General features: G+C 48.8%; 1 protein-coding gene across 1 annotated transcript in view; it reads right to left on the bottom strand.

Annotated features, from left to right (window-relative positions):
- Positions 1 to 955: 955 nt before the first annotated feature.
- The window catches only part of ppp1r17 (protein phosphatase 1 regulatory subunit 17), a 64,616-nt gene continuing 51,683 nt past the window's right edge, over positions 956 to 13,888 (bottom strand). The window contains exon 4 of the mRNA XM_085992142.1: positions 956 to 1,738. Coding sequence (XP_085848268.1) covers positions 1,659 to 1,738 — 80 coding nt within the window. The 3' untranslated portion in view covers positions 956 to 1,658. The remainder of the gene's footprint in view (positions 1,739 to 13,888) is intronic.

Raw genomic sequence — 13,888 nt, forward strand, 5'->3', positions numbered from 1 at the left:
GAAGTGCTGTCCTGCCGAAAATCTGTAACCCTTGCAGACAGGAAATTCAGCCCTGTATTGTTGCGTTTTCTGTTATTGAATCAGATCTACTGAAAAACTGATCCCATTAGTCGTGAATACATGTTTCAAATTGCGTGCACTGGAAATAATTAATTTGAAATATCCAACTTAGGCCGGGAGTACATTGGAACTTGTATAGGTGAAATAGTAACTGGTTATGGGGGGCACGCTGCGGAATTAGTTTGAGCAGCGCTAACCTTCAAAGTGCCTTACACACTGGCAATTGTGAACATAGAAATATAGAAATATAGAAGATAGGAGCAGGAGTAGGCCATTCGGCCCCTCGAGCCTGCTCCGCCATTTAATGAGGTCATGGCTGATCATCCAAACTCAGTACCCTGTCCCTGCCTTCTCCCCATACCCCTTGATCCCTTTAGCCTTAAGAAATATATCTAACTCCTTCTCGAATATATTTAATGAATTGGCCTCTACTGCCTTTTGTGGTAGAGAATTCCACAGGTTCACCACTCTCTGGGTGAAGAAATTCCTCCTCATCTCTGTCCTAAATGGTTTACCCCTTATCCTTAGACTGTGACCCCTGGTTCTGGACTCCCCCGCCATCGGGAACATCCTTCCTGCATCTCGTCTGCCTAGTCCTGTTAGAATTTTATAAGTTTCAATGAAATCCCCTCTCATTCTTCTAAACTCCAGTGAATATAAGCCCAATTGACCCAACCTCTCCTCATACGTCATTCCTGCCATCCCAGGTATCAGTCTGGTGAATCTTCGCTGCACTCCCTCCATAGCAAGAACATCCTTCCTCAGATAAGGCGACCAAAACTGCACACAATACTCAAGGTGTGGTCTCACCAAGGCCCTGTACAACTGCAGCAAGGCATCCTTGCTCCTGTACTCGAATCCTCTTGCTATGAAGGCCAACATACCATTTGCTTTCTTAACCGCCTGCTGCACCTGCATGGTTACCTTCAGCGACTGGTGCACAAGGACACCCAGGTCTCGTTGCACTTCCCCTTCTCCCAATCTATTGCTATTCAGATAATAATCTGCCTTGCTGTTTTTGCCACCAAAGTGGATAACCTCGCATTAATCTACATATTCAGTGACTTGACCTCCACAGCCTTCTGTGTTAGAGAATTCTACAGGTTCACCACCCTCTGAGTGAAGAAATTTCTCCTCATCTCAGTCCTAAATGTCCTACCCCATATCCTGAGGCTGTGACCCGTGGTTCTAGACCCCCCAGCCAGGGGAAACATCCTCCCTGCATCCAGTCTGTCCAGCCCTGTCAGAATTTTACAGTATATGAGTGAATAACAGAAGAATATCAGGGTATTACTCTTCAGCATGCTATCTATGTACAAAAGCTGTGCAGCATTAAATGAACCAATCTGCAAATCTTTTCAGAATGTGTCTTTTTTTAATCTAATGATTAGCACATTAAAATAACAATGATGTAACAGCAATCCTGGACTATCTGTACCAGTGTCAAGTCATTTTTCTAATTGAATTCGGCAAAGCTTTTCCGCTTTTTTGGATCACGGTACAGTTTACATGAATACAAATATAGTAACACTGAAAAAATCACACACAGAAGGAAATGGGTACAAAAGAATCAATGACTCTTCTCTATTGTAAAATGATTAAGTAGTTAATTTTTCTCCATCCTTTTCATCGTCTTCTGCAAACACTGCCCGCTTCTCCTCTTTCATTAACTTGACACCTGGAATGAAAACACAATACAATGTACTGAAAATCGTATTAAACCATCCTGAGGTAAAGAAAAGGGAGATTAAGAAAATGTCATGCGTTAGACAATCTCAAAGCTTGAGGAACTCTCTCATTGTTCTTTCGTGGAAGATGGCTGAGGTTGCAAAAACTGATAACCGGTGCCCGAATTGGCAACACCATCTCGTCTTATGATTTTACTGTATGAGTTAGAGCATTTAAGTGTAAATTCAGCAATCCCGAGCTCCCTCCGGAGGAGCACGCTTGAAAGAAACGTGGGTTGGGGAATGGTACTCACAGTGGCGTAGCCTTATCATTGACCCGTGCTCCATCTGAATGGGCTCCTCGCTGGGAGTGCTGAATTGAGCTTTCTCGCGATAACAACAACTTGGGCATAAAATTCCGATCTGTAGCTCCCGTTTTTTTGGGGGCGCTATGGGTGCCTTTAGAGGTCCAAAATGGTGTCCACAGCGGGGCGCACACACTTCTGGTGTGAGTCGCGCTGGACGCCATATTGGTGAGGGTGTTAGTGCGCGCGCAGTGAGCGTCCGCTGGAAGGAAGCAGAGTAGGCAGACCATGACGTCAATCAGGGTGCAACACTGATTTGATGACAGCGTTGGCATTTTGGAGCTCAACACTCCAGCTAACGCCCTTTCTTAAGCTCACACAGCTGAACACGCCTTCAGCAGAAGGAAGGACCCCACACCAGCGCAATTTAAATGGATCATCAACTAATTACAGGTTAGTTGCTGCTTGATTTCTTTTGGCTGTTGTTATGATTGTACAAGTGTTTGGTGCTTTCCAGAGTTCTTTAAAGTTGCTAAAGTCTACAGGGATTGGTGTGCCAGGGGCTGAAGGACTTTGTCTTGACTTCAAGGGTTCTGCAAAAACCACTTGCTCCCAGAAATGGGTGCAGTAGTAGGCATTCCACTTGGGCGACAGCATGATAGGGAGACTGAGCAGAGGCGACGCAGAGCAGGACAAGCTGCTGGAAGAGGGAGGAGGAGGGGGAGAAGGGCTCTCAGCAGGAGGCCATATTTGCCCAAGGTGTTCAGGGAGCAAATCTACCTGAATCTCAGCGAGGAACACTATCAGGCATCTGCGCTTCAGTAAGGATGTCCTGACTGAAACCTGCCACCTGCTGCAGCCACAACTGCATCCTCAGAGCAGGGCGAGGACCGCATGGCCAGTGGCTGTGACCATGGCCGTGAACTTTTACGCGCCGGCTTCTTCCAGGCTGGAGCTGGAGATATTTGCAACATCTCCTAGTTTGCCGTCCACTCTTGCATAAAGGAGGTCACTGAGGCTCTGTATTCAAAGAAAGCTGAGGGCATTTCATTCTATCTCGCCAGAGAGCGGCAGGCAGAGCGAGCACGCGGCTTTGTGAGGATTGCAGACTTCCCCATGGTGCAGGGCGCCATTGACCGCACGTACGTCGCTTTGCGGGTGCCGCATGTCAACTCTGGGATGTACTGCAACTGAAAGGGATTCCACTCCCTCAAGGTGCTGCTGGTGAGTGCCCATAGGCAGCGCATCATGCAGGTCAATGCCCGGTATCCTGGCAGCAGTCATGATGCCTTCATTCTTCAGCAGTCCACTGTGCCAGCTGTATTTGAGCCACCACGACAAACCAGAGGGTGGCTACTGGCCGACAAGGGCTATCTGCTGACGACATGGCTCATGACTCTGGTGACAACCCATGCACATGTGGGCAACATGCCCACAATAAAAGCCATGCTGCCACACGAAATGTGATAGCGCAGACCATGGGCGTGCTGAAAACAACGCCTCCGCTCTCTGGAGGATCCCTGCAGTACTCGGCAGAGTTGGTGTCAAGATTTGTGGTCATTTGCTGCATGCTGCACAACCTCGTCATCATGAGGGCACAGCCCTTGCCACCAGCTACACGGTGAGTAGCTGAGGAGCAGGAAGAGGAGGAGGAGAAGGAAGATGAGGAGGAGGAAGAGGAAGGGAGGAGGCAACCTAGACTGTCCCTTTCTGGCCGGACTGTCCGTGAACAACTCATCCAGCTGTGATGCCAGTAAACACAAGCCCAATTCCCCATTCACCAACAGTCCCACACCTTCCCTTCCCCCTGTTACTGACCATCACAGCATCTGCTTGGCCACAATGCAAAAATAAAAGCCAACACAAAATAAATATTCCAAACAAAATTTATAAATCAGAGCATATTGGGCAAGCAAAGCCCCAATCTGGTCTAGGCAGGTGTGGAGGCGTTGAGCATCTGCCTGCAGGCGCCATCTGAGATGCTGAATCTAAGGAAAATATCTTGGTAATTAGTAATGACCAACCTCACCACAGACCAGTATCTCTGTTGCCAATTGGTAATGAAGAAGAGTTTCTAGTACTACAGCATCCTGGCCCCTTCAAAATATTGGTCTTGTGGTATGGTACTGAGCCATACAGCCCAAAAAGGGTTGATTTCTGTGCTAGCTATCACTACTGTATGATCGTGCTGCAGAATCCCAACTGTCCCCCATGTCCTTTGGGCTAAGGAGAAGGGCATTGAACAGAGTTCCTGCATAGGGAGCACAGTTTCTGTCCATAAAGCTTACTTCCTGTTGTCACAACTCTTGGTCACATTTTTCTGTCATCGCCGACCATTGTAAATTGCTATGTCAACACTTGCCATTCAGTTTTGCTCTGACGTGACATTGTTGCAGGCTCTGACTATCAGGTGGCTCTGCAGGGTGAAGCAGTCTCTCTTCCAAATCTGCCGCCACGTCATGTATGAAAAAAAAATTATATTCATCAACTGATCATAGGCAATGACATGAGCAATTTAACTACAGGTTGGACCCCGGTAATCCGGCACCCTCGGGACAAGGCCGGTGCCGGGCCATTGAAAATTCCGAACCACTGAAGGTTAGGTAAATAACACCTAAAATAACAATATTAGGTACAATATTATGTTTGTTTATATCACGGGAAACGGTGGCGCCACCGAGCAGCTGCTCCACAAACTAAAGACCGCCGGTTTCAATTCGTGCTGGACCACTGAAGGTGCCGGACTGCCGGGTGCCGGATTACCGGGGTTCAACCTGTAGTGTATTTTGAAAGTAGCGTATTTCAAGCAAAATTAATTCAAGGAAACCTCTTTGTTAGAAAGTAAGATGAAATGGGAACTGTGCTAACGTCAAACCTCCAGGTAAGATAATAGTACTTAGGACACACACAGCTTGTCTGTCTTCGGCACAAAGGAAAAGCTATTACACTATCACTATAAGTGACCTTTCTCCTTATCTACATTAATTATAGGGCAAGCATTGGTTAAAGATAGATAATTACATTGTCATTTTTATTGTGCAGACACTTGATTCTTAACTAAAAGGTTAACATCAAGCTGTCACTGTATATAGCATTTTATAGTTAGAATCTAAAACCTAAATGCTACTGTCACCTTTTATCATGAGTAACTGTCTTAGATAGGAAGCATTCAGGAGCTGCCAGCAGCAGCCAAAGGAATGCATTCTGGTGTTTCATCAGTAGCTCATGACAAGCATCATTGGTTCTGTTAATTTAGTCATTCTAAGTTCAAAGTTGCTTTATCGAACATTTACCTAAGCCTATGGCACAAGGCGATTGTGTTTGGCTGCTCAACTTTGGGTAGGTCTACCTGGATACGCACTGAACACGGCTACGTGCTGGACGATGGACTGTGCACAGTGCCCATTATGGTCCCAACGCGTATGCAGATTAGGGGGCCTCCCCATAATGTGGCTGGAGTGCCTGAACATTGCACTTGTTGCAAATGTGGAGCAGCGGGGGAGGGGTGAGGTGGGGGGCGAGGGGGCTTCAAGGAGGGACCTGTCAGAAATATGTCATATTGACTCCGGGATGGCTCTCACTCTCAAGCAGGACAGCTCTATACTGAAGCACCTCACCTCACATTGGCCTCCAAAGGCCATTTCTTAAAGAGACCTCGTGCCCCAGGTGCTTTTTAAAAGTGAAAGTATATAAGGGCGGCTGGCACCAAACCTTCTGGCCCCGGCCTACCTGCGAATCCCAGCACTTCATGCGACATGTGCCAGAAATTCTAAAAGAATATGTGAATGATCTGACCTCCCATCATTATGAGAGGTCAGATTGTGTGGGCTATGTGAGCAGTGGTCCTGCAACTGGGCAACGTTATCCACCCCTGCGAATGGAACTCTTCTCTCCATCCAGTGCCAGCATCAAGTATTCCCATCAAGTATCAGCATGGCTGGATGCAAAGTAAAGCTTCCTAGATCCTACCAACATAATGTGGGACCTCAACACCAACTCAGAAGGGCATCTTTTATAGAAGCAGTGTGAATATTCCCATTTCTCACACCGAAGCTAACCTTACTGACAAACTGTGAACAGATTTGTGTTCTGAGCTTACATCACCGATGAAATAGACTGAAACTCACCTGACAGAGAATTCTGACAGTCCATGGAGAAAGGACACTTTGATCCCAGCAATGTGGGATATATTTGAACCCGGATATTGAAAGTGAAAGGACAATAGGCTCGAACCTCCAATCAGTAAAGTGCACATGTGAACACCTTATGTGCTTATGCTCCCATGTGTGTCATTTACATGTACAAATAGAGCATGTAGGAATGTAGTACAGGAGCGCTAAGGCCCCGAAATTTCCCTAGTGTGGGAAAGATTGCAAATTGGGCGTTTCTCCTGCGAGGGGAGGTCAGAAGAAGGGCATCCACATTTTCATCCCATTTACTCGCCTTTGGAATCCTGAAGCTGGGGAGCCGGGCTGGACACGTCTTCCGATCCCTGCTCCATGTCCTGGCAGCAGTTTTGGGGGAGAGGGGGTAGCCTGGGGCTGTGCCTGGGAATTCCATCCAGCTCCCCACCCCCATTATTCCCACTGGAACCAGGGCCTGATGACAGCAGAGATCTATTACCTTTGGACTGTAGGCCATTTCCTCCTATGAGGGGAAAATACGTTTGCCCTGATTTTACATTTTGCGCCAATCCTGGGCTTTGAGCACCCTCCATCAGAGCAGCAGGATGTGGCACCTCATTGGGCCAGGCACCTCTGTTACCCCCCTCTCCCCCCACCCCACAGGTACGGGTCAGGTGCCTCAGTCAGTGGACAGTCAGCAGACCGAAGCCCTACACTGCTGCTCTTCTGGGGGCAGAGCGGGAACTCTGGACATTTTCTGGCCTAAGTATTGAAATATAAACTCCACTTATCTGAACATGCATCTTGATATGTTGACCCACTGTTCAACTGAATCATCCAGCTGTTACTTTTTAAATGAAAAGCTTGCCGGGCATTTATTACATGCACAAGAGGAAGGATGTGAGGAACGACAAGGGTTGGCTCCCTGGTGCCAGGGTAACAGGCATCACTGACCGGGCACAGAACATTTTTTGGGGGGAAGGGGAACAGCCAGAAGTCATGGTCCATGTGTGAACCAATAACATAGGTAGGAAAAGGGTTGAGGTCCTGCATTCAGAGTTTCAGGAGCTCGGGAGGAAATTAAAAAGCAGGACCTCAAAGGTAGTAATCTCCGCATTCTTCCCAGTGCCACGCACTTGTGAGTATAGGAATAGTAGGATGATACAGGGTAACGCCTAACGGGAGAAATGGTGCAGGAGGGAGGGCATCAGATTCCTGGGGCATCGGGACCAGTTCTGGGGCAGAACGGACATGTTCAAGGTGGACGGGTTGCCCCTCAACAGAGCTGGGACCAATGTTCTCACTGAAGGTTTAACTAGTACTGCGGGGAAGGTTTATACTGATTTGGCAGGGAGATGGGCACCAGGATGAAACAGTAGAGAGGAGAAACAAAGTGCACAGAGGACTGGGAGAGGCAAATTAGCACTACAGTAAAGAATAGGACATAGGAACACAGGGACAGGAGTAGGCCAATCAGCCCCTCGAGGCTGTTCCGCCATCAGTTCAGAATAGTTCAGAAATAGAAGGGATCAGACAGGGGGCAAATATGAAGCCGTCTAAGATGGGTTTGGCGTACATGTACATAAATGCAAAGAGTGTGGTAAATAAGGTAGGTGAGCTGCAGGTACAAATCGCCATATGGGACTATGATCTAGTAACACTAACAGAGAGCTGGCTCAAAGAAGTGGAGGATTGGGGACTTATTGAGGGCGAAATTCATTATTGCCCAGAAATGGGCGCTAACTTCTGAAAAGTTTGAGATTTAGCGCCAGGCGCTATTGAATCTCGCTGCATGCTAAATTAAGTGTTAGCGCTCAAAGAAAGGACTGGAGCGCTAAATCAAGCGCTAATGACCTAGCTCAGTGGCGTTAGACTCAAAGCGCTAAGCAATTTCAGGTGCAGTCTAATCGCTGGTCATCATTGCCACAGGCTCTTTCCAGTTCTTAAAGGGGAGGTTCATTGATGCTGCAGAACCTCATTCTCAGCATTGCTGGTTCTGCAGCTGTCTCAGCAAGCAGCAGAAGGCCAAGGAGAAGGAACCAAACCACTGAAGGAGGTGTTATTATGGCAGATCAACGGCCCAGGGAGAGAGCTCGCAGATTCTGCGACCAGGCATTGGGAGCCTTGGTCCTCGTTGTGGAGAGACAGGGGTGGGCTGCAATATCGGGTGCGGTCTACTGGCCAATAAAAATTTGACCTAGGCTCTCTTTACTACTTAAAGGGGAGGTTCTTTGTTGCAGAAGCACTACATTGTCAGTGTGGATAAAGTGATAGCCTAACAGGCAAGAGAGAGGGTGAGGAGATTTTCGGTTGTGGCACTTGGAGGCCTTGGTCCTGGGGGGGGGGGGCAGGAGGCTTTCCAGGCAGAACAGCAGAATGATGTGGGAGGATGTGGGTGGAGATAGCTGAAGCTGTCAGTGCGATGAGTGTTGTCCCCAGGACCTGGATCCAGTGCTGCAAGAAGTTTAAGGACCTCACACAAGTGATCAAGGTGAGTCAATGCATCTTCCAAATGACATATCTGCACCACTAGCCTCACACATTGCTCAATGCACCACACCCCCATCACTCACCTACCAACAATCTCCAGCAATCACCACTCATAACTCACAGTCATAGCTTCACCTCACCCTCATACACTTACTACTGTTGCAAGACTCACACCCACATCTCACGCCTTGCACACACTGCCAGCTATTTAACCATGGCAGGCACATCTCCCAAACCACATTGCACCACATTCACTGACTCACTTCCCTTTCTCTTGCAGGCAAAGGTGGCTCATAACTACCGGGAGCAGCAGCAACTGGGCGGAGGGGAAGCCCGACTGCAGAACCTCACAGAGCTGGAGGAAGCGGTGCTGGAGATAACTGGGGGGCCGTCACTGAGTCCGTGGCGAGTGGCGAAGTTGAAAGCATTGCTGATGATGACGGTGTGGTCATACCTAATCCTCCTCCTCACATCCCACTTCCCCCTCATCCCATAATCTCAACTCACTAACAAGCTGCTAATGGTGTACGCATGGATATCTTGCTTCCCCCCACCCCCTTCCCTCATCACAACCTGATCCTTGTGCCTTTCTCCTTTCAGATACCCAAGAAGTCCCACCAGTTGATGGATTATTTCTTCTGGCTGCTGGTGCCTGTTTTTGGAGCTTTCCTATAGAATCGTAGAATAATACAGCAGAAAAGGAGGCCATTCAGCCCATCCAGTCTGCGCCGGCTCTTTCGAAGAGCAACCCAGTCAGTCCCACTCCCCCGCTCTTTCCCCATATCCCTGAAATTTTTTCTCCTTTGAGTATTAAACCAATTCTCTTTTGAAGGCTACTATTGAATCTGATCCAACCACCCTATCAGGTAATGAATTCTAAATCCTAACCATTCGTTGCATAAAAAAGCCTTTTCCTCACGTCCCTCTGGTTCGTTTGCCAATCACCTTAAATCTGTGCCCTCTCGTTATTGACCCTTCAGCCATTGGGAACAGTTTCTCTTTATTCACTCTATCAAAACCCTTCATGATATTAAACACCTCTATCAAATCTCCTCTTAGCCTTCTCTGCTCTAAGGAGAACAACGCCAGATTCTCCAGTCTATCCACGTAACTGTAATCCCTCATCCCTTGAACTATTCTAGTAAATCTCCTCCGCACCCTCTCCAAAGCTTTCTAAAGTGCGGTGCCCAGAATTGGACACAATACTCCAGCTGAGGCCAAACCAGTGTTTATAAAGGTTTAGCATCACTTCTGGCTTTTGTATGCTATATGGCCTAGAAATTCCTTACCTTAGCGCTGGCCGTTAACGATAGTTTTCTTGAAAGAAATTACAGCTGCCCCGCTTCCGCCCACTTCTGGCGCGGAACACGGCAACCGCCATTTTGGTAAGGGCCATAGTGTCGCCATTCACAGCGCTGGCCTCTGAAATGTAAATTAGCAAATCGTGACGTCAATCGGCGTGCAACACCTGACTCGATGCCACGACCGCTAATTTGGATGTTTTCGCTCACCATTACGCCGGGTCCTAACCATGCACAGAAAAGCGTGCATGAAGCCACTCTGCAGAGACATTGGCCTCAATTTTCTGGCAGCCATCGGGTGGCTTTTCATGCGGACGGGGGCCAAAAATCGCTGAAAAAGCGGGTCGCGACCCCCCCCGCCTGATTCCCTGCCCCATCCGACTTTCGGACCGCCGTTCCTCTCCGACCCACTTCAGTCCCGCCCACCGCTGGCGGGACTGGCCGTCGGAACAGTAATGATCAATTATCACCTTGTTTAAGCCGATTTTAGGGTGCCCTTGTGACTTTCAGGGGTTCCCCACGCTAAACACGCCTGCGGGGAACCCCGCTGATGAAACCTGGCGTGAAGCTTGCCGGCTTGCTAGCTGTCAGCTGCAGGTCAGGGAAAGCTGCGATTTAAAGGGACAGCACTTGTATTTTGAAGGACCTTGTTGTTGCAGGTTTGGGGCTACTTCTTCAAGGCTTGGGCACAGCTGTGGAAGGTTGGAGCCTCACACACTTCTCCAATGCGATCTCCTGGGAAGCCCCTCTCGCCACCCTCACTCAGCGCTTCCTCAGCGGAGGCATCTACGAGAAGCATGGGATGCCTTATTTTCCTTCCCTTCTTGCTATTAGAGGATCTCCAGCAGCAGAGGCGACAGCAGCAGAACCAGGAACAGCAGGATGAGCACCAGGAGCACCAGGCTGCTGCTCACTCACCTGAAGCTGCACAGGCCAGAAGGGGCCAGCGCTTGGAAGTGGCTTGAGAGCACCTTGCTGTGCTTTAGGGGGCCATGGGGACCCGTTTCTGCACTGGCAGTCCTACTCAGAAGGACTTCCATGAAGATCTGGTTTCTCTGTTCAACAGATGGCCAACGCTGCTCAAGAGATGTCATTCTCTTATGAGCACTCACCATGTTTTCCGTACCCTGGCGAGTTATCTCCTCCATGGAGGTTGCCAACCTTTCCATGGTGATGCGTTCATGCGCCAATGACTCCACAAAGGCTCTGCTCATGGTCGCTATGGACTCCTCCATTCGCTCCACACTCGCAGCGACCCTGGAGACAAAACCTGCCAGAGACTCCTGCATCACCTCTTCTCTTGCGGATGGACCCAGAGGTAGAGGGTCGACATGCAGCGCAGCTGAGCTGAGCTGGCAGAGTCCTGCGCCCTCCGACGAGGACTCTCCACTGCTGTCCCTGTCTCCAGAATCTGCTGAGGCTCACTTGTGAGCTGTGAAACACCAGGTGACAACACTACTCTATGTCCCAAAGGTCCCTCCGAGGTGTGAGTGTCTGCGCTGGTGCTGGGTGCACTTACTTCTGCTGACGCTGCGCCCTCAGAGGTTGGAGCTTCCTCTGAGGAGTCTGGCTGCACAGCCTCTTCCTCCTCCACAGTGAGGACTGGGGCTCTGGATGGTACTGTGGGGGAGTAAAGGAAGGAGTTAGAGATGTAATGCCAAGGTTCTTCTGGTGACTCCCAGCGAGTTGGCATCCGCTGACACCTGCATCCATGCAGCACTGGTCTCAGTGGGAGGCCTCTTCCTCCCTGACCTAGGGATGAGGACCTCCCTGTGGGCCCTAACCCCATCCAATAATGCCTGCAGTGAAGCCTCGTCGAATTTGAAGGCAGCTCGGGGTCTGGCACTGGCCACAGCTGCTGCAGGCTCCTCTGCCATCCTGTATGGTTCGTTTGGAAGCCCTCAGAGGATGCAGTGCTTGCTATGGACCTTGAAAGCACCATGAATGATGACATCATACTGTGGGGCTTTCTGACTAGAAATGGACAATTAGCAAGGCTGCCCACATGCTGGGAATTAATTGGCCACTTGAGGGAAAATTGCGTGGAGCTGGCTGACACATTTTGTTTGTGTGTCAGAAACCCCACATTCGGGGAAACCTGACGATTTCCCACACAAGCCGAAAATCGGGGCCAAGATCTCTACAGAGGGGATTCAGCCAGACAAGTCAAAGGTAAAGGCTGTACATGACATGGAGAAACCAAAGGACAAGAAAGGGGTTCAGCGGGCCCTTGGCATGGTTAACTACCTAGGAAAATTCATTCCAAATCTAGCAGTGAAAACTGTTCATCTGAGAAAACTGCTGCACCAAGAGACAGAGTTCCAATGGGGACATGAACATGAGAGAGAATGGAAGGGGCTGCTACACATTCTAGCAAGTGAACCCCTACTGAAGTTCTTCTGCCCTAAAAAGAGGACAAAAGTGTCCACAGATGCCTCTAAGAATGGATTAGGGGCTGTCCTTCTACAGGAAGATGAAGGAGAATGGCGACCAGTGGCGTATGCGTCATGCTCCATGACGGCTACAAAGTGCCGGTACACGCAGATCGAGAAGGAGTGCCTTGGCTTGGCATTTGGGTGTGAAAAATTTCATACCTACATCTATGGTCTTCCCAGGGTTATCCTAGAAACGGACCATAAGCCACTGCTAGGGATCGCAAAGAAGAATCTGTGTGACATGTCACCACGGATACAACGCCTAATGATGAGACTTCAACGTTACGATTTTGAGCTAACATATGTGCCAGGGACACAAATGTTCATTGCAGACACACTATCCAGCGCTGCGCCTTACGCCACCCAAAACAGTGAATCAGAAGAGGATGTGGCTCTTCATGCAGATATGGTCTATGCAGCATTGCCCGCCACACAGGAACAACTATCAGTGATAGTCAGAGAGACATCAAAGGACCCAGTCCTGAGTAAAGTAATGAGAAATCTTCAAGAGGGCTGGAAGAAAGGGTCATGTAAACAATATTATCACATTCAGTCTGAGCTCTCTGTGGTCAATGGACTACTGCTTAAGTGGGACAGGATAGTAGTGCCCACCTCTATGCGATGAGAAATGCTCAACAGGATACATGAAGGGCACCTGGGTGCAGAAAAGTCAAAAAGGAGAGCACGTGAGGCACTCTACTGGCCAAACATGAACTCTGATATTGACCAGTTGATCAGCGAGTGTGCTACATGTCAGGAGTATCACTACAAGCAAACAAAAGAGCCCCTCATTACCACAGAGCTCCCATCACAACCTTGGGAAAAGGTCAGAACTGATATATTTCACTATGAAGGAAAAGACTATTTGTTAGTTATTGATTATTATTCCAATTATCTGGAGATGACTCTCTTGTCCAGTACCACATCAAGAGCTGTGATAACTCACCAGAAGTTAATCTTTGCCAGGCAGAGCATCCCTCTAACCCTGGTCTCTGATAATGGCCCTCCCTATGCCAGTCATGAGTTTCAGTCATTTGCTTCAGAGTATGAGTTTAATCATGTAACCTCCAGTCCGCTCTATCCTCAGGCTAATGGAAAAGCGGAGAAGTGGGTACAGATTGTGAAAAGACTATTAAAGAAAGCAGCACACAGCAACACTGACCCATATCTGGCCCTGATGTCATACAGGGTGGGCCCACTAGCAAGTGGCAAGTCTCCAGCTGAGCTCTTACTGGGTCGGAAAATCCGTACACGACTTCCCAGTTATGTCACACCTGACCACAGAGATGAGGTGTGGGCAGACAAGGCTCGGAAACTACAACAGAAACAAAAAACATTTCATGACCGCACAGCCACTACACTAGTGCCTCTACAGGAGAAGGATATAGTTCGCATTGAAGGGCCTGAGTTATGGCCTAAAAGAGCCACCGTTCTACAACAGGTCGCCCCCAGGTCATACAGTGTCATGACAGAGAACGGCAATGTGTTTCACAGAAACAGGAGGCA

This window comes from Somniosus microcephalus, chromosome 7, assembly GCF_052327205.1.
Source record: "Somniosus microcephalus isolate GS21.2 chromosome 7, FLI_Smic_1.0, whole genome shotgun sequence".
Lineage (NCBI taxonomy): Eukaryota > Metazoa > Chordata > Chondrichthyes > Squaliformes > Somniosidae > Somniosus > Somniosus microcephalus.